This window comes from Castanea sativa, chromosome 6 (assembly GCF_040712315.1).
Source record: "Castanea sativa cultivar Marrone di Chiusa Pesio chromosome 6, ASM4071231v1".
Classification (NCBI taxonomy): domain Eukaryota; kingdom Viridiplantae; phylum Streptophyta; class Magnoliopsida; order Fagales; family Fagaceae; genus Castanea; species Castanea sativa.
Window position 1 is genome coordinate 20,619,540 of NC_134018.1, and position 26,601 is coordinate 20,646,140.

Consider the following 26,601-nt stretch of genomic DNA (forward strand, 5'->3'; position numbering starts at 1 on the left):
ATTTAATGAAGCATTTACGAATTCATCAATGAAGTTCCTAAATGAAAATCTATGTAAAAGTAAGATGAAAATGGTCTCAACAGGTTGAAGATGAAGAAGAAATGCTTTTAAAAGCCAACAAAACCTTCATGGACCTAACTCATGGTGCCATAAGCCATAGTCCAGCCACCTCTAGAGTTGCAACCTTTACAAATATTAAATTAAAATTTCCTAGATAAAGAGTATAATGAGATGTTGACACTTGACATCGATAGCAGCATGCTGTTGGTTTTGTTGATGTAGTAGCAAACTAGCAATGGAACAAATTCTTATATAAGTCTCAAGATTATGCGAAAATATATGAAGGATTTTCTTTCATATTGTTTTTGGCTATAATGATACATGACAATGTGGGATTTCTTAGACTGGCTTGAGTGTTTACTTGTTGACCACAGCATACAACATAAATTCAACCTTATCCATATTCATGTACATGGCATTGTCCGTATCATTTTGGTATAAAGATAAGTTAAGCTGATAAGTAACCCAAAATTATGACTTTTAGAAGTTTAATTGTCACTACTCTAGCACACTAAGAAAACAATCTAAATGGAAGTTTTTTCATATATATGAGGCAATCTAAAGGGAATTTGTAAGAAAACAACTAGAACAAAATTAAATAGCATGAGGCGGAATGAAAGACAACTTCCATTCATGATGTAGGATTTTTTGGAATTCAACACTAAATTGGATTTCTTGATGAGATTTTGAAGGGTTCTTGAATTAGGATTGATGTTAATGGATGTTTGGCGTTAAAACTGTGAATAAAACAAGATTTAAAGAAAGGTAAACCCTAAGCCAATCACACCTAAGTAGGGAAAAGGCAATCACACTCTCAAAGCTTAAAATGAGTTGTAGGAAATATATTAGAATCAATTTCATTATGAATATTATTGACTACAATAAAACCTTAATATAAGCTTTTGTTAAAACCTTTTCTAGAAGGAATAGGACTCCTAAATAACCTAATTCTATAAAGACTAGGATTATTAATAACAAAGAATACTTAAGAACTTCTAAACCTAATAGGAAAAGGACTCAAAACACAAAATAAGACTTAGGGGCCTTTCCAACAGCCAATGATAACACGTTCCAGAAAATATAGAAATTACCAAGTTGCCCTTATCCTACCATACTTTTAATTAAAACTGAACCAACAACTTTCTAACCAAAAAACTTCAAAGACTCAGTAATAATTAAAGTAACCAATGAAATGTGGCAAGAAGGCCCAGCATCAAAACTAGACCAACTCTTATTGACTGTCTGCATCAATGGACCATTTTTTATGCAAAAAAAATGAATACTTGCATTTTCTAGGGAGAGAGGGGCAAGTTGAGAAAGATACCGTGTGTTTGGGTGCGCTAATCATAGCCATCATTTGGGTTCAATATTTACAAATTCTGGTGCGAGAATTTAAAATTTCCAATTGGATTTTAAGTTAGGATTTGAGGATGACAAATCTCAGCTCTAAATCCTCGCAAAACCGATGGATTTTTCCAATTCCATAATTACTACTGATGCACAACTTCTTCTCTTTGTGTGCTAATAACCCCAACTTCAGACCCTACAAAAAACTCAAATGAGGTCAATTTCAAGTAAACCACCATCACCTTCCTTAATTTTATAGGGCAGCTCTCAATAGTGAAACCTTGCTTCCAGCTAACCAGATATCGGCTGGGGAGACCCAGGTCATGAACATCCCACTCACCCTCTTGGCAGACCACATGCTTTCCATCTCCAATATACCAAAAGGATTAAGCTAGTAGGTGGAGAAGTCTAATGAATACATAAATCCATAAGCAAACTTAACCTAAACTAATATGGGATCCCTAAACACCTCCTTACAACAAGTCAACATGTTATAAAATTCGAGGCACACCACTATAGCATCATAAGCTATGACACTTAGAACTCTCTGACTCTCTCTATGTGTCTTCTATTCCAAACATGACCTCGGTGTTTGATCACAGATCCCCTATGCTTATTACTTTAGGTTTTTGGCAAGCACACAGTATGTTGATGGTTGATGACTATAATCAACTATACCAAAATGATTAATATGTGATAATGCAGACATTTATGAGAACATGTTTATAAACTTCAAATGTTGTGTTTGTTGTGTGTAGGACATAGAACAATCAGGGAAAAACTTAGATACAATATCTTAAGTATGGTTCCTTAGGTACCCTCTTAAATTTCAACAACCTAATTACTTAACCAAAACACTAAACAATGTAAACACCATCTGACTTTTGTTTCCCCAAGAGAACCAAAAAACCCATTCCGTGAGAAAAACTTAACTCCTTCCCATTAAAATGATTCCCCATAAAATATAGGTTTTTTTAATTGGTTATCGGCTCTATGATGTAAGTTCAATGCTTGCAATGCTTGTTCTGGGTTTGGGCACATGACTTCTTTATGTGTTCTTTTTTTTTTTTTCTTTTTTTTTTTAAGTTTAGCTATGTTGGACTCTTAAAGCAGTAGATGCGGGCACTTTCGTTACCTCCTTTCCACGTGGTCAAATTGAACTTCTCAAGTGTACCTTTTATATTGGGTGATTGTTCATGTCTTGGACCAGTTTTTATGAAAGGGAGAGAGAAAGAAGCAAGCAGAGCTTAATTTCTTCACAAACTTAGAAGTCAGCGATTGAGGGTGAAAATTGAGAAGTTAGAGAAATTGGGGTTCTAGGATTTCTCGTGTTTTTGTGCATATGGTGTTAACACATACAGGGGAAAACAAAAAAGAAGAAAGAAATGGATGGTGTTAATGCCACATAGTATTTTGGTTAAGTAGATAGATGGCTAAATATTAGGAGGGTTATTTAAGTAGCCATATCTAAAATATTGTATCTAAGTTTAGCTTGAACAATTATATATCCATTCTCCTGCTACATTTAGAGTTTGTGTGGGTATAATTGATGATAAAAAAAAGGTATGAATTTATGATACAAGACACATATAGGGGTGAAAATTCCATTTTGGTCTCTACATTTGAGAGTTATTGTCAATTTGGTCCCTATAGTTTGGTTGAAGTCAATTTAGTCCCTGTTATTTTCAACATGTCAATTTATTCCCTATAGTCAAATCATCACTTTCCTTGCATTTTCTTGAACTTTCTTGGCAACCAAATACAAAAACACAAATCAAGCTTACCAATCTCCAACTCTAGTAGACACACATATCAACTCAACAACTAAAAAAAACCCAAATTTGGACCCATAATGACTACAGATTGAAAATAACATGGATTAAATTGACTACAAGTTGAAAATAATAGGGACTAAATTGACTGTTACCAAAATATATGGACCAAATTAATAGTGAATTAAAATGTAGGGACCAAAATGGTATTTTCACCCATATAATTTGATCATTGTGTATCTCATTTTGATTAATACAATGAACATGATACATGACAATAGTAGTCTACGCTTTAACCACATAAATGGTGCACCTATTATATAATCAAATTTAAAAAAGAGATTATTATATGGTCATGGTAGCATAAATGAGACCACATCAATAACCGTAGAATCAACATATCCATGCTTTAGTTACATGTACAATTTATGTGGGTTTAGTTGATATTGAAGAAGGTATGAATTTATTATACAAGAGACAAAATATGATCATTGTGTATCTCATTCTTATTAAAGAATAGGTATGTCTTCAGAATCAGTTTCCAATCATTTCATAAAGATGAAAAGAATGAAGAGAATGCGAACGCATTGTGGATGAAATAGAGAAGGGCATAAGGAGCATTGTGTAGTAGAATAGTTAAAGGAATTATCTTTGTAAGAGTAGTTATGCTCTATGGTATTGAATGGTGATTTTTTTTTTTAAGGTACAAATTTTGAGTTTTGAGAAGCAACATGTTCGTAAAATTAGCATAACTAAAATGAGGGTGTTAATATAAATAAGAAAAAATATAAGGAAAGATAGGATTTTTCCTATTAATGAAAAGATGAGGAAGAATAGCTTAAAATATTTTGATCATGTAGAAAGGAAAGTGATTAATGCACCAATGACAAAGAGAGAATTGATTCAAGTCAAGAGAATGGAAAAAGGTAGAGGAAGACCTAAAATAAAATTAGTAGAATTAGTAAAAATAGACATGTCAATTAAGGAGGTAACAACGAATATGATAGTAAAAAAGAATGCATCTAGCCAACTCTAACTACTCTATTGAGGATCTATAGCCAACCCTAATATTTTGAGATTAAAAATTGGTTGTTCTTGTTGTTGCTGTTGTTGTCCTCCTAATGTCACATAACCATTATCCTTATGATATTTTCTTACAAGAAAAAACACCTACATTTTCCTTATATAAATATAATTTTATTATCAGCACTTTTTTATAATATTCATAAAAGAGAAATTAACGAAGGCAGTAACTCACTAAGTTCCAGCGATGCGGGTGCTTATGTGTGTATTAGCTTCTTCATCAAGCTTGGCCAAACCGAAGTCAGATATCTTAGGATTAAGATATTTATCAAGCAGAACATTAGTAGCCTTGATGTCTCTATGAACAATCTTCAATCTTGACTCTTCATGAAGATAAGCCAAACCTCTTGCTATCCCAACACAGATCTTATTTCTTGTCATCCAATCCAACTTCAACTGGCACTCTTCTGAGCCTTTAATTTATCAAATTCAATAGAAAATCAATTATACATATATACATTATCTTACTTACAGCATGTTACAAATACCAAAAACATCAAGTGTACGAAGTAAATTTTTACCAAACAAAGCTCGAGCAAGGCTATTGTTTTCCATGTACTCATATACTAGTAAAAGTTGATTTCCTTCAATACAACATCCATAGAGCTTAACAAGATGAGGGTGTTGAAGAGCAGAAATCATGCCTATCTCATTCACGAACTCGCGATTCCCTTGTTTTGATTTGGAAGAAAGCTGCTTTACTGCAATTGCTGTACCATCTGACAAGAGGCCCTGTGAGAATATAATTTTCAACATCTTAACATAAGAAGGAAGAAACTGCAACAAGGATAGGGACTTTATTTATTTATTTTATTTTTTTATTTTTTGTGTGGAGTCAAAACTCAATAATGAAAGTTAAAATTGAATATATCAGTGTTAAATTTAGTGTTAAATACCTTATAAACAGAACCAAAACCACCTTCTCCAACTTTATTGGAAGCATCAAATTTGTTAGTTGCAGCTCTGATTTGCCTCAAGGTAAACAAACCAGTTTGCAAGTCTAAACCCTTTAGATCTGTAGAAGAATCAAATTCACATATGAATTAAATCTAGGAAAATTGAAAATTTTTACACTTTTTTAAGGTTTTGTCAAAACATTTGAGCAGATGTAATAAATCATAAGTTCTAAAACACCCATATGCAGTCAATTCCTACACCAGGCATTCAGGAAAAATGATGTTTTCTAGCAGCATAAAATGGTAAATATTTAATATCTTTTATTATGTTTTGAATAGTTAAAGTCATTCTACAAGCACGCGTATCAGGGGCATATATATACAAATGCAAAAAGCTCCAATGCAAAATCCAATTCACTGAGCATATAAGTTATCCTTAGGAACAGATCAATATGCATTTACAATACTAAATACCTTGTCCCATTCTGCTCTTCTGTCCTAGAAAGCCTTTCCACCAGAGGATACCCAGAACCAGAAATAGAACAAATGCTCCTACAGCCACTATTCCAACTACTACTCTTACTGATACACCGCTGCCATTTGTAGAGTCTATTTAAAGAAATAGTTCAAAAGATATAATATTAGATGCCTCAGAAAGGGGGTAAAATCATTATCCAGCCAACTATGTAATGCATAAAGGAACACAAAAAACCATCAAAACCATTACAACCACTTCAATGAGGAAATAATCAAGACTCGCTCTTTTCTCAAGTTCTAAATTTAAATGAACACGACTATTTTCAAAACACAAGGACAATTATCAGCTTATTTTGTCCTGAATCCAGTAGAGATTTTAAGAAACAAAATAAAAATAAAATCCACTCCATCTGAATTCTGTGGCATTTGTACCCACATACTGATGAAGGAATGCATTAATCATCACAATAATAGTATAAGACTTTAGACACATTCTAGGGTCCTATATATCAAACTAATAAAATTAGACCCAAAAAATTCCTAATTGAAATGCCAAAACCCAAAAGACTTTAGACACATAGTTAAATAAATGAGTAGATTGTAGATCCTAGGGCATTACCCTAAAAGAATTTCTTGACAATGTCGAATTTATAGAATGAAGATAAACATGGATTTGCAAGTTAATACATGGTCTATTTCTAAGCGTCCAAAATTGATTACAAGAAGCTAATGCAAGGTCTAAACCTACCAGGATGAACACAAATTGCCGAAATAAGAGGACCATAGACTCCTCCTCCAGGGATGCCAGTTGTACCCTTCCCAGCCCAATAAAAACGGATCTCTAAGGTGTTATTATTCACAACTGCAAGATAATGTTTTATGACTTCCATGCCAACTCCACCAGCTTCATCTGCAATATTGAAATCCTTCTCCACCAGCTCTCCCTTCAATATTCTAAACATCTTAGTGACCAGCTAGTAACAAGCTATAAACATAAGAACTTTGGTTGATGAAGGTCAGATAATGTAATTAAATACCTGAATATAAATATCAAATACACGCCTTCCCAAGCTGCTATATGTATTATCATTGGTGAACTTTATCTCCGCAAAATGGAGGTTTATTTTGTAAGTTCCAGTTCCCAAACAAAAAGCATAATAAGTAAGAGACAGAGGAGAAAGGCGTGCAGTCATGTATAGTACAGGATTAGCCATAGTGAGTTTGGAGGAATTTTCCAAAATATAAATGTCCTGTTGTTTGCTATCATCCATGAAGTGACCAGTGCTGCTAAATGCCCAATTTCCTCTCCTAAAGAATTTTGAAGCTCCACCTGGATCTGTATCGTCATCATACATAGTATTTCCATCTATAGTTACTTCTGGTCCGCCACAATTTATCTGGAGGTAGTAGACAACTGGGGAAATAGGAAAAATGGATTAGTAACAGCTGAACATTTTAAACATATTTAAATTAATATTAATGCAAATTATATAAGGAAAATATTTTTTTTCCCTTTTTTTTGTTTGTGGGGGGGGGGGGGGGGGTTGGGGGAGGAGTGTGTGATGATACAGTTTCATTTGGTGCAGAATCAAGCCAAAGGAGACGGTCATTCAAGGACACTGCTCATTCTTGTGTTTAGTACTATTAGGAGGATGCCCTCATGTGTTGCTATATCCAATGAGACTTATGCCACTGTTAGATAAGATAACTACATAAAGGCCATAAATGGATCCTAACAACAAAAGTTCAATCCCAGTGCATTAGCATTATTCTGCAGACTTCAGAAAGACAAAATTTGGAAGATTTATTAAAAATAAACATGTTTAGTAAGACATAAATTAGATGAGAAAGATTCATAAATTTGAAAGCATTTACAATAAATTTCCAATCTTGGGGGCCACAAGCAAGGGAGGGGCCCTCAATTCCAAACACAAAAAATTAAAACATGGTTAGTGCCTAGTTACATTAAAGACTGCAAGTCTGTAAGAAAGACTTGAAACTGTAAAATGATTTAGCAACCGCAAAATTGTGTAGCATAGAAGAATTTTAAAACATAGATGTAAAGCAGGATCTCTTAAAACAGATTCATTATTCAGTATGGCTACAAGCGTGAGAGAAAACCCTTCAGGATATACTTGAGGAACTGGTACAGATCTGAACCAAAGCAATCATGAGCATAACAATCTTGAAGATTTTTTTTTAAATTTTTTGATAGGTAAATCTTGAAGAATTTTATACTAAATCAATTTTATAATAGCCCAAACAAGAACTTACTTTTTGGACAAGAAGAGCTTCTCAGACACGAAATATTTCCACTGATAAGGCAATCCAGGTACCAAAGCAAGTCAGCAATATTACATTGTGATTAAATGTTACAGACTCAAGACAATATTACATTGAAGATTATAAAATAAAATAAAATAAAAAAAATGAATCAAGACAATATACCAGAAAATTAATATCAAAAAACCTTTGTAATGCATGCTTTGAAAGGTGAAATTAAAAAAAATTACCTGTCACTCCCCTTTGAAGAGGTTGTAAACAAGTTCCTACATAAAATATCACCAAGTCCAAAGCTTAGCTAGTAAATAAAAGATCGCACTCACACACAGAAAAAAGCATTCTTACAAGCTTTGGTGATCACAAATAAAGCTTCCATTGGGAAAGTTGTTATACGAAAGATCACTGCACATAAAAATTATGATGTAATTCATTACCTAACAGAATGAAGCATGAATAATAAACTTTTATTTTACACAGGATAATTGATAACATATATGGAAGGGGTAATAATATTTCATTTTTAATTCAGTGAAACTCAATCCTACATATTTTAGGAGATAAAGCTTTCATCCAAACTCCCACATATAAGCTCAACCACTCTTATACGGGAAAGATGCTTACCATTACATTACCTAAGCCCAATATACCTTTGTGTTTTTGATAATGTAAATAACCAACCCCATATGCAAATATCAAGACCATAAGAGCTAACCTAAAATAAGGAGACTCTTTCCTTCATGTTAAACTATGAACTATACAAAGATACTAAAATTTAAAGTTTGAAGTTAAAAAGGAGATATAATACGATAGCTGGAGCTTAGTGATACGGCTCATCACGTTCGATTCTTGGATGATGCATGAGCGGATTGCAAGGGATAGAATAATTGATGTATGCATGGGTGAGGGATTGCAAGGGATAGGACAATTTATGTGCATCAGTGCAAAGGAAAAGATCACGTAGAAGTAGAAGATTAGGCTTTTGATGCTCCTGAAGCGATTAAGTGATAAAAATTCTATCGAATAAATGATTCCTTTTTTTATTTTTTGAATGAATATACAATAGCTGAAGACTATGGAGAGTAGGAAACATTTAGAAACTTTTGGAATCCCCACAATACTTTTATGAGTCCTGCAAAATGCTAGGGAAGTGTATAGGCAACATGTTTCCTATGACTCCACTATTTAATATATTTTGATGCACTCGTTTATGCTGCAATTGATTAACTATCTTAGATGATTTTGTAAATTAACCTTTAAAGAACAATATTCATTACAAAAAAAATTCCTTTATATATAACCATCCACAACAAATCAGATGGAAGAAATTATATCCAAACATGCAAATAAGTACTTAATACCAGTGGTTATCAACAGATGTTGAGAATACAGTTAAACCTAGACTGCCTACATTATACAAGACATTCTCCACAGGAGTTAGCAAAGTAAAGGGGAACAAATAATGCATGAATTTAAAATTATTAATGCATATGATACAAACTCCTTCACATTAATTTGGAAGAGAAGCTTACATTCTGTCTTTGTTTAGCATCCAACCAGGCACTGGTCCACTTAGCAAGTTTCCAGTTAGATACCTAAACAAATTCAATCTACAAGATTCAGAACAACTTATGTAGTTACACAGCACATTGATATGACTTGCCAGTGACACAAATTTTGAGCTCAGTGAAATGGCTAACTTGAAATACAAACACACACGTGTACACATTCTCATGATTTTAGAATATATATTAACAGCGGTGAATTGGAGGAAAAATAAAAAGGTCCCCCACCTCTAGCCAATAGAAGTAGGACTGTCAATTACATCCACCATATGACAGAGGAACTCTGACTCAGAAGACAATAAAGAAGGGTCTACATTTAACTTTTTTATTTTATTTTATACATATATATAGGTAGATGATAGTGAGGAAGGGGGAGGGAGGTTTGAACCATGGACATGAGGCACCATAAAGGATGCCATCTCTACTAGACTATCACTTGAACCCCAAGAATGGTCTACATTTAACTTCAGTAATCATTTTATGGATGGCCAGATTTTACTCTAAAGGCTTTTTGATAACTCTATCCTTGAAGCCTATTGTTGGATTAGGCACACACTAGCCAATTTTAGGCCCAAAATTCATATTGCATTTTAATTTAATGCAAAAAAGGTTATCATTACTTGATTTATTTATTTTACTCGAGATGTTTTAAGGCCAAAATTTTGGATTTGTACAATTAATCAAATTGATATAGTGGCTACTTGGTATGTTCAGAATGGATCAAAATCAAACATTTTCACATAATTTCTTAGACAGCTTCCTTTACTTCGGTGTAAGGAAATCTACATCTAAAGTCAAAACGCTTACATGAAATCGATCCCTGCTAGAAGACCAACAAAGCTGCTTGGAATTCCTCCAGTTAGTTTGTTAAAACTGAGGTCTCTGCAAGAGAACTTATATAATCAAATTTTAGTGAAACAGAAAACTCTCCCAAAAAGGAAAAAAAATCCAAATCATTTACTCGAAAAATTGTATTATGCAAATATAATATTGAAGTTTGCAATAGAAAGAAACGTAAGAAAAAATATAAATAAATAAAATAAAAAATACACACACTAAAAGACTATTTATTTAACATAACTATCTCATAAACAAGTATTTATTGGAAACTTGTACTTGATTTGGTTATTAAATAAATGAACATAAAAAATTATCTCTTTTTTTATTTTTTTTTTCAAGCAAGTTGGGGGGAAAAATCCTACTGTAGACTTGAGCATGATTTGGATTTTAAATAAATGAGAACAAAAAATTCTTCTTCTTTTTTCTTTCAATGAAGCTGAAAATAAAAATGAACTTGATTTATGTGCAGTGGTAACTTTGAGCCAAAATGGCTATTCAAATTTGTCATTTTCCTGCTCATGCATATCACTTCACAAAATATGTACCAACAATAACTATTGAGTAAACATACTTGTATCAAGCATCTAATTCATCTGAGATGGAATGAGACACAACACATGCACATGACTTAGATAAACACAAACAGAAAACAGTGAGCTTGCGTCCCACATGTGCATTCAGATATCATTTGCTTACATGGTAATGCTCCAGGGGTACAGGAATCTCAAAAGTTTTAAGATACAACTCTTTTTCTTTTTCTTCACTAAGTTAAAGAAAAATTTTATTTCCATTCTCAAGGATGTCACTTCTTGTGGGTTCCTGATATGATTTTACCATAGAAGCCTTTCTCTTCATTTTCATGACCTCAGACTGGTTAATCTCCTAAAAAAATAGTACTCTTTTCTGAGAAGGAATAAAAAGGAGAAAGACATTTGGATTTATAGTCCATCAGCATATATATAGGTGTCTTGTACTTATGCTACCATACATTCATGTATATCCATGGTCGGTAGTTGAAACTTAAAACTGTCTGCAAGTGTGCGTGCACACATGCACACATGCATGTAACCTGCCTTTTGGATAATTGCTACCATCAGACAGCCAAAATGCAGAGTCAATAATTTGATTTAGCCTATCCTACATGACCCTTAAAATAGTAGGAAAAAAATGTACAGCAAACAATTAAGTAAAAAAGAATCATATACTGACAAGGTTTTCAGCTTATTCATATTCCCAAGGTATTCAGGTAGTTGCCCAGTAATATTGCAACTCCTTAGTATCCTGAAACAGAACCAAATATTTTATATTGAGTTGCAAAATAATAACAATAATAAAATCATACTCTTAATTGAAGCATCTAACTCACAGAATTTTCATCTTTGTCATATTATGAAGTGGAGGAAAATTTGCTTCTGGTCCTCTTAAGTCACTAATTCTCCTAGATATCAAATTTGAATAGGAGTAAAAAGTTAAAATAAAATAAAATGCAGTTGCCCATAAAACAATATATAGCTACAGATTTATAAAGCCACACTGACAAGTCACTTAAGTTTTCCAAAAAAGCAATGTGGAGAGGAATCGGCCCATTTAAACCACTTGCTTGAATCACCCTGTTGTTAAGAAATTTTGATTTAATAAGTAAATAATACATCAAGTTCAATTCTTTTCTTTAAAAAAAATTAAAAAGAAAACAGTCAAATTCTCACAGTTTTTCGAGATTTGTCCAATTCTGAATAAAATCGGGTATCTTTCCAGAAAAATTATTGTCACCAATCCGACTGCATTATTGGGGGGAGGAGCACTACGTGAATTTAGAAGGTAAAATAGATGCATAAAATCTTCAAGACAGTTTTTTTTTTTACAAGATCTTGAAACTTACAACTCTTTCATTGTCGTTAGCCCTGCAAACGTTTCAGGTACCTCCCCAGTAAAATAGTTTGAAGTAAAGTGTCTATGACAATAACAATACCAATTTAGAAAAGCCAATAAGCTAAAAAAGATATGCATCAATACACTTATACAAGTAAAAATAAATTAATGTAAATCAATTTTGCTTGATCATAATGACATTTTTACATCCTACATTCTTACTACAGGGAGGGAGGCCAACCAAAAGAAAAAAATAAAGTATAATGCAATAAGTTTTTAAAATATAGTAATTCAAATGAAGGGTCTTACAGCCTTTCTATATTGATTAGGTTCCCAAGCTCTTTAGGAAGACTTCCAGAAAGCATATTGAACTCAAGGGCCCTGTTGATAACAAATTGGAATTCCTTTATAACAAAACATTGTGTAACAATACAAGGAAAAATGCTGGCCACATTTGCGCTATCCCTTAAAATGGCTAGTTTAGTATATGCCTGAAATGGGAAGAAATTTTGTAAAACAATACTTTTTAAATATTATTTATTTAAATTGGTACCGTTTTCGAGTTATTTGAGAATCTTAGCCTCTAATATAAAATCATGTTTAAGAGATACAATTTCAATTTCAACACTTAAAATTGTGTTTTCAAAACACGGTTTCAGCGGACTTGACTGAATTATAAGCCATTGTGTTTTTCAACACTTCAGAATCGGGTTTTGCTATATACCCAAATGATTTCAAAACAGTAACAATTTAAATCATTATTATCAAAATAATATTATTTCGCAAATTTGCCCCGACATGGTATTTATCACACATCCACACCACCCTCACTCAACTAATTCAATATCAATAAGGGGGCATCATACATTGTATAGAAACAGAGTCAAATGGTGGAGGTGCGCAGTAAGAGTAAGAACTCACAAACTTTTGAGAGTGGAGATATTTCCAAGCTCTTTGGGAATGGAACCGGTCAACCGGTTTCCAATAAGAGAACTGCAATACAGGACAAGTAACAATATGAAAGTCACATACAAAAACACACACACACACACACAGGGACAGAGAGAGAGAGTACATGTTGACAAGCCTTGTGGAGCCCCATTTTGGAGGGATTGTGCCGTTAAGGTAGTTACGGCCCAGGTTACTGTATAAGGAGATGCCATAAATTATAAATAAGAGATGAAAACCACAAAAACACAGATAGGTTAATTATTTGTATTGGTACTTACATTCTTTCAAGATACGGCAAGTTCACCAGTTCTGGTGGCAGAGTGCCCGAGAGATTTTGTTCTTTCAGATCTCTGTATTTCCAGCAGTAGAAAAATGTGTTTTTCCTTTTAATTTTTATTTTTTTCCTTAAAAAAATTAAATTAAAAATTCATACCAATTAAAGAAGACACAAATAAATTTGGTTAGTCTTAGTCATACCGATACTCTTTTTTTTTTTTTTTTTGGATAGGAAGTCATACCAATACATTGGTTCCTCCCTTTTTCTTTTTCTTTTTTTTTTTTTTTTTTGAGTAAAAAAAAAAGGGCCATATCATTATTACAAATTTTAATAATGATACGGTATGGCCACCATGGTTTTAAAAACCGAATCGAGGATCAAATTGTTTTTTATCAAAATTTCCGATTTTTGACCGGTTTTTCCCAGTTTTTGACCGGTTGTTGACCGGTTTTGAGACATTTAATCGGACCGAACTGCACTGGTTTTCCCGGTTGAACCGGCCGGTTCGGTCCGATTCTTAAAACAGTGATGGCCACTACCCATTTTCTCTTTGCCTCTACTAACCAAACACCACTTTATACTTTAGTTATATTCTAAAAATAAATAAATAAATTTAAGTGGGCCACGTATAGTCTTTTCTCAGCCATCATTTAGTGTGAGTTTGGGAAGCGCATTTTGTGCGTTTCTCAGCTCACATGTTTTTTTAGTGGGTCATGTGTACTATTTACAGAACTTACAAGTAGTATTTTCAGCAAAAACAACTTTAAAATTAGGTCTCACGATACTATTCACACATTTAAAAACTAATTTGCTACAGTATTTTCAGTTTTTAGCAATAACTGGTATCCAAACAGACCCTTAATGTAAATTTATGAAACCTATTAGTCATTTCTCATTCATAACAGTTACAAAACAAGTCCTTTTTTAGTTCTTCATCATCTCATAGATGTAAAAATTCTACTCCGAACAATTGTAGTTATAGACAAGTAAGGATGAATGGATGGGTTTAATAATGTAAAGTTGTAATTTGAACGGTGGCTAATCATAGGTGGGACCAAAAACATGATAAAAATGAGTATGCTATTTTCTTATTTTTGTTTACTTGGTTTCTGGATATTTAAGTATTTCATAATGTAATTTTGTTGATCTCTAGCTCAAAAGCTTGATTTGAGTTTAAGCTTGATATTAAGCTTGAACTTGGCTTGACTAATTAATTGAGTCAAGCTAAGCCAAGCTGAAACTCCTTGGCTTTTCCAAGAGTTAAAGCTCAAACATTATTTTTGGCTTATCTCAAGCTTGAGCCAAGCTTGAACTTTTGACTTTTACTGTTGAGCTAATTTTAAACATGCATAACTCGGCAAAGCACTGCTCGTTTATAGCCCTACCTGAGGGGAAAAATATCTTCCCCCCTCTAACATCCGTTTAACCAAACTTTATTAAGTTAATGTTGAAAATATTGTATACTAACATTCCATTTACTTAACGGCAGGTTCCAAACTATCTTCCCTAAATTAAAATCCATTGTTTTAAAAATTTAATTAAAGTGTATTTTAAAATATTAAATACGAGTTTTGCTTCATTTTTTTTTCTTTTTTCAATGAGTGTTGGAGAATTTTGCTTTTTTATTCTAAATTTATTGGCTATGTTTATACTAACTATGGTTAAACTTTTGAAAGAGAATCTTACAGAAATTTAAGAAGAAGTTAAGAGATAGTTTACACTTTACCACCCTAAATTATACCCTATATTACACTTTGTACCCTAAACTTTTCGAATGCACGTTTTGCTCCCTAAACTATGACCCTTGTAACACTTTACACCCTGTCGTTAAGTTCTCTGTTAACTTGGATGGAAATTCAAAATTTAGGGTACAAAGTGTAATCAAGAGTATAGTTTAGGGTGGTAAAATGTAATTTATTTATTATTTTTAAAGCATTGAGAAGAATGACAATTAGGTCTTTTTACGTGGTGCCATATTTTTTCATCCAAGTTAATAGAAAACTTAACGTCAGGGGTGAAAAATGCAACAAGAGGCATAGTTTGGAGTGCAAAACATGCATTTTGTTAAGGATATATTTTATATAGTTGGCTAATCTTTTGACAAAATGCACTTTACTTATATTTGGGTAGATATAGGATGTGCTTAATACTTCAAAGAACATGTTGTTCAAGTCTAGTATTAAAACCATGAAAATTGGACCAAGAAACAAGTGAAGAAAATGTGTTTACTAAAGCTGGACACTTGTTGGACACCTCCTGGACACCTGCTCAACAGATAGCTATCTATCGAGGTTTAATAAGGCTCGACACCTGCTATCTATCGAGGTATCTATCGAGGTAACGGAAATCAGAATTTTCAGATCTGATTTTTGGGCCAAGCTTTTGTTTTTGTGTAGAGTTTCTTTTCTCACAACCCTAGACATATATGAGGCTTATTTTAGAGGCCATAACAGAAGAGAATACAAGGAGAACATATGCAAAAGGTGACCTAGCCTTATTCTCTTTAAAAGAAACTACTGCGTCTTTGCACCTTAGAATTTTGTAACCAAGTGCTTCTTGATCTTCATTGTTGATGAAGTGAAGAACTTTGCAGCCAACATTCTTCTTCCTCAAATTGGTGTGTGAGTCACGTATTGGGATTCGTGCAAAGGAATGAGTCACGTACTGGGATCCGTGCATCAAAGGGTAGTGTTCATATATTGAAGAGTTCAGAGGTTCTGAAGCGGTAGATGGTTTCTGCTGTGAGTTTATCTACGGGGACTGTAGAGTTTAGGGACAAAGGTTTTGTACTAGATCTGAAACTTCTCTTTACTATAGTGAATTGCTTTTCGGGAAGATTTCCCTTTAGGTTTTTTACTGTGAAACTGGTTGGTTTCGTTGGTTTTCTTGGATCATCATATCTTGTCTAATTTATTTTTCCGCTGCACTGACTTTTGACATGATATTGATGTTTGTTTGTTTGTTTTAACAAGTTTTATGCATAATAAATCTAACTAACAACTTGGGTTTAAAACTTGTTAATTCTATCAACTGGGGTCTAAATTTCCCAACACATTTGAAAAGTTTAGGGTGCAAAGTGTAATCAAGAGTATAGTTTAGGGTAGTAAAGTGTAATTCCCACCTTCTTTTATTTAGCTTGGCATAAAAAAACAACTCTATTTTACGCCAAGCTTAATAATGAAAGTAAAATGCTATTTTTCCAACTCATTTTAAGAATGCTACCAAACATAGGAAAATGAGATAGTTTTTTTAGAATAATTTTTTTTAAATTATTCATTTTTCAAAAACTATTAATGTCAAAACAAACAGAGCACCTACTGTTTTCTTTTATTGTTAACACAGGTATTCATAACTCTTCAAGGCTTGATTATTCTATCATATATGTGTAATCTCCCAGCCCACCCACACTAGGTAACTATAAGGAGGTATCTATTGGGGTGGCCCCAAGATGCCACCTACCACCAAGGGCAAAACCAAAAAGGGACTAAGGGGTTGGAATTTTATAATATTTTTAAGGGTTGATAACAATTTACCAGCTTGTGGTTATTGGTTAGGACTAATTTTATGTTGTCTCTTTGTAGTTTGAAAAGTATTATTTTAATCACCTATGGTTAGTTTTGTTATGCGGTCGTTACTCAACTCATCATTTTTACCGGTAAAATACCACAAAACCTCCAAACTTATAGAAATATTCTTAAAAATCTCCAAAATAATACAAATACTCTCAAAACCCCCAATTGACTACAATGAGGCCTTTAAAATAACCAAAACACCTCTAAAACCCTCAAAATGGCAAAATATCCATCAATATTTCCAAAATAATCGAAATACCATCATTACATCCAAAATGCCACTCAACTTTCAAAATGATCAAAATCTTCTATAATGACTAGAATACTTTGGAAACATCTATAATGACAAATATACACTTAAAATTAGGGGTGTGAATCAAACCCACCAACCTAAAAAAAAAAAACTGACCAGGCTCGATGCCTTGACTTCATTTTCATTGGTTAGTGGGTTGGGTTAGGTTTGAATTCTATTTTGAGTCTTAGGTTGGGTAGGGTTCAGGTGGATAGTTTTTTAACCCATTTAATCCACTATTTATATAAGTTTATTTTAATATCATTATTTTAAATTTTAAATTTATAGATTTTGGTATTATAAGAATTAATTTTGATGAATTTGATATAATCTAAGTATATTATATGAATAGTAACAATTTATTGAAAAAAGTGTTTAAATAATTAATAAAGACTAATTTTTTACAAGGTGTAAAATATATAAAATACGTATACACAACCTACTGACCCAACCTAACCGAACCCGACCCATGTTGGTTGGGTTGGTTTCCACACATGTAATGAATTGGTTAAGAGTTTCTCAACTCAACTAATGCACTTCCCAACCTAAAATCTCCAAAATGACCAAAACACCCCCAAAATTACAAATTGATCAAATAACCTTGAACACTTCAAAAATGACTAAATATCTTTAAAATCTTGAATGTAACATAAATGCCCCTAAAATGACCAAAAAAAAAAATGAAACCATGGAAATGACCAAGATACCCCAAAAGAACTTCCAAGCAATCACAATATGACTAAAAATTTTTTAAGTCATGCAAAAACATTTTCAAGCGTTCCTTTGAACGTTTCAAGTGTTTTGTAATTATGCAAGCAAAAGTGTAATTTGGTGAATGAGTAGTTTGGGTCTCACCTAAAATTAAAAGTTGATAGCAGTTTGTAGGCTAAAATGCAAATTGCATCATCTAAGTTTGGTTGCAATTCATTTTTGTTTTCTAACTTTACTTTCGCTCAATTGAGTCCTCTAAATTTCAAATTTATTTAATTTAGGCCTTCTGTCAATTTTGTTAAAAAAAATATTTTTTTCACATAAAAAAATATAATTAATAAAAATATTTTATAGATTTTTTACGTTAGAATTTTGTTTCAATTTTTTTTTTCATTAGTTTATTGCATACTTAATGGAAATTTTGTTAAACTAAATTGGATAATGGTCTAAATTAAATAACTTTAAAACTTAGAGGACTCAATTGAACGAAAGTAAAGTTAGAAGTTTGAAATAAATCTCAGTAAAACTTAGATGATGCACTTTGTATTTTATCCTATTTTGTATATATATGAAGAAGTTTAATTGATAGTTTTTATTAATTTTTATTATTATTGCACTCTTATTTTGATTGTACGTACTTGTTAGTGTAATTTTAAATAATTTCATTTTGATTTTCGTAATTTTAGGATGATTTTATATGTTAGGTATTAATATTTTAAAGTGGTGAATCAAAGCTGTAATTTAATATGATATAAAAAATATATAGAAAGTTTTTTGGTTTTTCGTACAAGCCAATTGTCGAATTTGTGTTCCAAAACATTCTTATGAACATAGTCAAACACTAGAAAATAAACAGTTTGTCCCAAAAATGTTTTCTGCTAAAAATCATTTTGAGTACTTGAAATTTGAGCTAGGATTTTTTTTTTTTCCAAATGGGAGATCATACAAAAGAAGATATGTTGGAATATGGTCAAATTCACTAAATTGTTGTGTGATTTGCCAATCAAGACAACCCACTTTTCAAGAATTGATGGTGTTTTTGCAATTGAAGATGATAAAAATATGAAGGTATAGGATGGAAGTGGACAGCCTTACTAGTGCCTGTGATTGGTTGAGATTGTGGGTCATATTTGCTAATTTACAAATATGACCAAGAAAACCATAAACAGTTCTGTGTCATTTTCCCTAGTCTCTTTCTAAAACAAAATTATATCTCATACGCGTCCCAAGGAAAGTGGTTTGTGTATGATTATAATAAGAAGAGGGTTCAAATGATAATCCGATAGTTATAACATCCTTTGCCACCACCCGTATCTATGTTTCGAACTCCATCTCCCCCTCCCCCCCCCCCCCCCAAAAGAAGAAGAAGAAGAAGAAGACACTCATATACCTTTTTTATTCTATTTCTCTCTCTAACTTAAAAAAATTATTTCCATTATTTAAAAAAAAAATCTTCACTTAGTTCCATCAAACATCTCTCTCTCTCTCTCTCTCTCTCTCTCTCTCTCCAACCAGTCACCAACAAACCATCACTCTTTTATTGTCTCACATGCCACATTCAAGGTAAATAAGTTTATTTTATTTCTATGATTAATTAATAAGAAAAATTCTATTTATTAATTGGATTTGAAATGGAAAGTTGATGCTATTAAATGATTCTATTGCGTAAAGTTATGATAGACCAAGAGTTTTGTAGCTTAGCTTGTTGGTGCTACCAATGGTGATTGGTGAATTTGAAGCGGAAAGTAAAATTTTTTAAATGATTCTATCATTAAGTAAAGTTATTATTGGCTAAACCTTATAACTCAACTAGCTATGTTACCAACACTAATCAATGGTTGACCGAAGTGGAGAAATTGTGGGTTTTTTTAATATACAAAGTTGCAAATTATGTCTCAACCTATTGCTGTTAGTATCGTATGATACTCATTGTATGGTGTACATAAGATTTTGTATTGTAATGAAAGCACTTATGAATCATATGATACATAAGTACATATCGTATGAATTGTATCGTATCAATAATTGTATCTATTGTACAATACATTGACATGTGGGTTTAAAATGAGTTTTTTTGTTAATTCCCCCCCTCTTCTCTTTCTCCTACAAAATTTGAGATATATACTTGACACTTTATTTTCATATTTACAAATATCTTTTCTATGCTATGAATAATGTATTAAATTAAAATTATTATTATTATTGTTATAAGTCTAAGAAGCAAGAATGCCAAGAAGAAATATAAAGAAAAAAAATTAGAATAAAAGAGCAAGAAAGAGATAGTAAATGTTGATGATGATGAAGAAAATGCTAATGAATAAATATTTTTGCAAGATGATGAGCATGACGATAACATTGACTTAGATGGAGTTGATTAGGCAAGATGATAAAAGTAATTATTATTTTGACTCATATATATTATGTATTATTACTTTTGAGTTTAATCCATTTGAATGTATATGTTCTAAACATATGTTAATTTGATTAATTTAGTTAGTTTTCTTAAATATTATTACATAAGTGATTATTAAATTGGTTATTAGTTGAATATATTTTGAATTTATAATAAAAAATACATTTTATATGTAATATTATGTCTATCTATATTTTTTTATTATAAAATATTAAGTGTTTGTGTATTTTATTATACATGATATTAATTCAATTTTGACAACTATATACACATATTTTTGACAACTATGTAGGCACATATAATTTTTTTTTTTTTTGTTGAGAAAAAGGCATATATAATTGAGTAGCACTATTCTATTTGTTTTTCCTTCTAATAACTAGCTAAGAGCATTAGCATCCAGGAATGTAAAAAAAAATGTCTATTATACATCCTTAGAACTTACTTTATTTATTTTGCTATCCTATTTTGCAACTCACCCAACATTTCAGTTTCTATTTTTACATACAACTCATTAAAATAATATAAGCTATACCAACAAATAATATAAACAAATCAATTCTCTCCCATCTTTCTCTTCCCTCATTTCATCTCTTCCTTTCTCATTCCATTAAAATGTGTTTTTAATTTTACAATCCATGAACAATAGGATTGTATATATACAACCTTAGAGCACTAGCATTGAGGGTGTAAAAACCCCCCAAGTTGCTATTTTAGCAACCAACAGGGCAAAAAGAAGCTACATTTGGGGATGGGTTTTAAATTTTTTTTACCATCTGTGAACAGTTAGTTCTCATATATGAGAACCAACTGTAGCTTAGGATGTAAAAAAAAAAAAATATATTTTATTCACAAATATCTCATCTTTCTCTCTCTTCATCATGTTTTATGCCTCTTCTCATCACTCACACGCACTCTCTCTCTTCCTCTCACTTTCAAACTCCTTTCTCTTCTTTCTTTTCTCCTCTCTTCCTCTCACGGTAACACTTGCCTCTCTCTCTCTCTCTCTCTCTCTCCCCCAAGATTTTGGTTGGCTGTTTAGGGTGGCTTCAAATCGGTTTGGGTGGGTGGGCTTTGAATTGACCTTGGGTGGGTAGTTGTAGATTGGCCTTAGCAGTGGAGGGTTTCAGGTTGTGGGTTGCTGGTGGGCATGGGGTCATGGTGGGCATGGGCTATGGTGGGTGTGAGTTGTGGATGTAAGGGTTTGGGTTTTGGTGGGTCATGAGGTGGTGGAGTCCGATCTGTGTGGTGGTAGATTGCAGTGGTGGGTTTAACAGTGGTGGTTGTTGTGTTTTTTGTGGTTGGTGGTCGTGCATTGTGGTTTTGATTTGGTTTTTGTTTTTGTTTTTGTGTTTTTTTTTTTTATATATATTATTTGGGTTTGTGGGTATGGATTTGGCAATGGTTGTTGTGCTGTGGTTTGGTTTAGTTTAGTTTAGTTTAGTTTAGTTTTTTTTTTCTATGGGATTGATTTTTGGATGGATACTAATTGTGGTGGCAATGGAGGTTGGCTTTGGTTGTGGTGGTGGTAGCTAATTTTGATCGTGGGTGTGGTGGTTGGTTATATTTGTGGTTGGAGTGTGGCGTTTGTGATTGTGGATGAAGAGAAAAAGAGACTAGGAGGAAAGAGAGAGTACTTTTTATTATTTTATTATATAGTTTATACTTTATACTAATTTCTTGTGTTGTATGTAAAAATAAAAAACTGGGATGTACGATGAGTTGTGAAATAAGTAGGTAAAATAAATAAAGTGGTGTTTAAAGATGTGAATTTTTTTTTTTTTTGGCATCCTTGGATGCTAGTACTCTTAGGGCACATTTGGTAGACTGTAACATTAATTACTATTCATTTGTTTGGTGACAACACAATAATAGAACGTGGAAGACAATGGAATGAACATATTTTAAATCAAACTTAAGATATATGTTATGAAATATCTTACTCATATAATTATATATCCTAAAAAATAATAATAATAATTTTTTTAAATTTGAAAGAGAGATTAGTTATTTTTTATGATTTTTTTATTTTCATAATTGTTATGTGCATATGAAAAGTTTGTTTATTTAGAAATATATTAATTTTTAGAAATTAATACACCTACTAAGGAATAGCTATTACAACTCTTTTAGAGATGAATAACTATTCCTCATCTATATATATAACTGAAACCCCTGAAACTCTCACAATTTTTCACATCAGCACAATATTTAAATAAAATTATTATTTTATTTAAATAAATTATTAATTTTAGTTCAAACTTAACCAGGAGTGAAATTCTATCTCTCTAATAAGTTCAACTTAAACTCAAACTCATTATTATCATTTAAAAAAAAAAATTATTCTTGTTTAATCAAAACTTAACAAGGAGTAAAACTCTATCTCTCTAATAAGTCAAACTTAAAGCCAAACTCAAACATTGATAATCTATATAAAACAAAAATTATAATAGGACTAAAAAAAAAAGACTAACGTTGAAAAAAAGAGACTCACGTTGATAATCGTGGGTTTGGTTTTAGGGTTAAAATTTCTACTAATTATTTTTTTTATATTGTACATGGCAAACAAAACCTCTCTATTTTTTGGAGAAAAATCAAAGATACAACCTATGTCTTCCAACCTAGGGAACAAAAAATTTTATTTGGTATGTTATATATAAATTTGTTGAATTTAGTTTGGTTCTGAAGTAGAATTTGAGGATTCTATAAATTTTGAAATTTTAAGTCTTGGGGTTTTTGGTATTTGCATCTCAGTAGGTTGATCTTAATTCTTCACCTTAAATGCTTTTTACTTAGGTTCATGTGATTTTTTATTTTCTTATTAAAAGCTATATTTTTGGTTGATTAATTATTTATTTAAATTAATTTCAATTTTTTTTTCAAAATGTCTATTTACTCATTGTCGTTTTTTTTTTCAAAGTCAATAGTTTTTCCGTGCATTGTACGGATTAACGACTAGTTTTAAAGAATAGCTATTCACAAGAAATGACTATTTCCTTTAATAAAAACATAACCAAACTATTGAATAACTAAACTATAAAAATAACTATTATATTACAACACTTATTATAATCTACCAAATGTATCCTTATTGTTTACTGATGCTAGAAAAAAACTTACGCCCTAATGCTAATACTTAAAGATATATTGCAAGTTGCAATAGTTGATTTGACACCAAACCAACGCGGTCGTATACCTTTAATTTCGGAGAAATAAAGTCTTTGTCAAATAGTGAATTCTTTTAGGGAGCAATTGCACCGTGCGCGACGCGTTAGAAAAAGAGAAATGGGACAGAAAATAAAAACGAAACGAATGGTGTGGTCCTTAATGTTATTCCTCATATACGAAGACAGGACAAGCTTTGTCCAACTTTTGACTTATGAGTCAATTGACAATTTATCAATACCGACGGCCTCATCATCAAACTTTTCAATTATTGCGGAATAATAATTGCAGAAACGAAGACCAGGTCTAACAATTCAATGAATTAATATCAGTTTTTTGACCTTTTTCCCTCAAGAAGTAAAATATTTAATAAATGTTTCCGTTTTCAGCTTTTCCTTTTGCTAAGCAAGCTTTGTGTAATTTGTGAAAGAATATAAAGTTTGTCCACAGACCCATTTTTTTAGAAGACTTGATTGAAACTAATCACCACAACTCAATTCAATATTTTTTATTTTTTCTATTGAATGTAAATTTGACAAAGTCCAAACCCCTGATTGGAGTGGTGAAAGAGTATGTTACTCATGAATATCAAGCTATTTTGTTGAATAAATCTTAGTGCAACAAAATTATTCACAATTTATTTTACATTGGTTAAGATGGTACAGGGGTGGATCCACTTGGAAGGGTGGAGGACCATGGTCCTCCCAAACTTTTCTAATTTTATAAAATTACCACTAAAGTTTCTTAAAATTTTCAAAAAATATATGGTTGGCCCCCCAAACTTCTTAAATATTATATTTTTAGCCCTAAATTTACCTAAAATTTTCAAAAGAAATATGATGGCCCCCCAATTCTTCATATTTCTTGTATGATACTAATAAATTAGTTCAATTTTATATTTATTATTATTTTGTCCCTATTCATAAAATTCTAGTTCTGTTCCTGAGATGGTTTATATATAATTTATACACCAAAAAAAAAAAAAAAAAAAAGAAGATAGAGTAGCAATGAGTAACTATATCAAAATAAGGTTGGTATCCATCACATTGTCATTTCAACAAGTTTTTATTTTATTTTTTATAAATTATGTTCTTAAAATGGTTGTATATTATTTTGGCTTTGCAACTTTTTTTTTTTTTCCTTTTTGATATGAAGAATTTTGCAACTTAGTAAGACAATAGGTTATAACTCATGTAACATCATTTTTACATGGTATCACTAATAACACTATTTTATCCAATGTTATGAATTTTGTTCCGTTTTGGCCAAAATGGATGGAAAATACCGTACCGGTAAACAAATCGAAATGGTAAACCCCCCAACCCCACTCCATTTCACCTCGGAGAAAATTCCAAGCCATCTTGGATCGTTTCAGGTGTTTTGGTAAATACTGGCTAAAATGCAAGATTTGATTGGCATGAAGTTTGGACTTAAAAAAAAAAAAATTCTTAAAACCTAAACAAATCTATACACATAAAAAAAGAAAAGGCTGACGATGAGACCATAATGCATGGCAAGTTGCTAATGAGGAAACTGAGAGTGAAAAATGAGGTACAAGTATATCCTGGTACAAGTACTGGCCTGGGTTGGGGATGAACATAAAGAAAACCTAAACATTAAATGAAAAAATGATATAGATGAGAAGATATTTAACAATGAGAAGTGGATAAGTGGAAGGGTAAGAGACTTGGAAGATGTGTGTGGAGGAGAAAAATCAAGAAAATAAATTAAATAAATATGATAAGCAAGTGAAACAGGTAGGTGGGGGAAAAAAATGTGTTAGAGATGGAGTTGGCTTGGGTAGCATGCTAGCTGAAATATTAAAACCACCGCAGAGTCTTATTTCAGTTGTTTCGTTGTTGCATAAGCTTAATTAGTACTTTAATTAAAATAATAATAATTTAAATGAATTGATTAGGTCAATTTTGAAATATTAACTTTTATGAAATTTTTCTATTGTAATAAGAAATGAAATATTATATATATATATATAGACACACACACATATATCAAAATAGATTGGTAACGAAATAAAATGCTTAATTGTTAAAAATCACATTTAATTATTTATTTTGGATGAGGTTAAAAATCACATTTTTATATGCATAGTTCTATTTATGGACAAAATAGATTCATCCGACCACGCTCGCATCTCTAATGGTTTGGCAGATAAATAAATGTTTGGTTCACGTACGTATGAGAGAGAGAGAGAGAGAGAGAGCATACATTCTGACAACATGGCAGCCGGTGGTATTGGGGATACTGCAATTGCAGTGAACAGCATCTTTTATTGTATCTCTGACCCATCCAGATTGTGGAGTGCATGGATCTACACTGAAATTCCAGTCCGTCTTTCCCAAAGTCTTCGCTATATCACGTAAAGCTTGTACTGTGAAGCGTTATCATCACACACAAAAAAAAAAAAAACCATATTAGTAATGTTAAAAAGAAAATCAAATCAATTATACTTGTGAATATTTTCTACCAAATTTGAGTTCCATTCCATACACATGGAAACAATAATTTTATAGAAAATAGAAAAGAAAAGAAAAGGAAAAAAAAAAAAAAAAAAAACTCAAGCTATCCTATACACAACTGTGTGTGCGTGAGAGAGAGTGAGAACATACTTTCATCATCTACCAATACAGTGGCTCCAAAAACAAAACTTGTGAAGCAAAAGGTGACAGCTGAATCAAGGAGAAGTCGAATGAAGAACATCTTGAATTCTTTGGATAAACAAACCTAACTTCTGAAGGCAAAAATATACGGTGTCCAAAATGCTGTAAAATTGTTATATATGCTAAAGAGAGATTATGGGAGATAAAAGTAGTAAGACAATAAAGTTGAGAATATATATATATATATATATATATATATATATATATATATATATAATTTTTTTTTCTTCTTCAAAAAAGCGTGTGAAATGGGAGACCTTTAAGAGACCTGGAGGTCAACTATTAAGTCAAGCTATTCTCACCTAATTGATTCAATAATTGCAACATTGCAAATTTTGATAAAAATAATAAATTCT

The 26,601-nt window shown here is 31.8% G+C and overlaps 1 protein-coding gene across 4 annotated transcripts in view; it reads right to left on the bottom strand.

Annotated features, from left to right (window-relative positions):
• LOC142639207 (putative leucine-rich repeat receptor-like serine/threonine-protein kinase At3g14840) overlaps positions 1–26,392 on the bottom strand; it is a 30,063-nt gene extending 3,671 nt beyond the window's left edge. For 2 of the 4 annotated variants that reach the window (XM_075813334.1, XM_075813333.1), the window contains exons 1-22: positions 26,195–26,392; positions 25,794–25,956; positions 13,419–13,490; positions 13,265–13,333; positions 13,111–13,182; positions 12,499–12,570; positions 12,200–12,271; positions 12,027–12,098; positions 11,859–11,930; positions 11,687–11,758; positions 11,530–11,601; positions 10,288–10,362; positions 9,448–9,510; positions 8,264–8,320; positions 8,149–8,184; positions 7,910–7,950; positions 6,673–7,049; positions 6,384–6,579; positions 5,633–5,767; positions 5,159–5,277; positions 4,784–4,994; positions 4,438–4,675 (exon numbers count right to left, since the gene is read on the bottom strand). In XM_075813334.1, the coding sequence (XP_075669449.1) occupies positions 4,438–4,675; positions 4,784–4,994; positions 5,159–5,277; positions 5,633–5,767; positions 6,384–6,579; positions 6,673–7,049; positions 7,910–7,950; positions 8,149–8,184; positions 8,264–8,320; positions 9,448–9,510; positions 10,288–10,362; positions 11,530–11,601; positions 11,687–11,758; positions 11,859–11,930; positions 12,027–12,098; positions 12,200–12,271; positions 12,499–12,570; positions 13,111–13,182; positions 13,265–13,333; positions 13,419–13,490; positions 25,794–25,956; positions 26,195–26,285 (2,447 nt within the window). In that variant the 5' untranslated portion in view covers positions 26,286–26,392. The remainder of the gene's footprint in view (positions 1–4,437; positions 4,676–4,783; positions 4,995–5,158; positions 5,278–5,632; positions 5,768–6,383; positions 6,580–6,672; positions 7,050–7,909; positions 7,951–8,148; positions 8,185–8,263; positions 8,321–9,447; positions 9,511–10,287; positions 10,363–11,529; positions 11,602–11,686; positions 11,759–11,858; positions 11,931–12,026; positions 12,099–12,199; positions 12,272–12,498; positions 12,571–13,110; positions 13,183–13,264; positions 13,334–13,418; positions 13,491–25,793; positions 25,957–26,194) is intronic. The other 2 variants (XM_075813335.1, XM_075813336.1) reach the window with 2 other exon arrangements.
• Between the last annotated feature and the right edge of the window lie 209 nt (positions 26,393–26,601).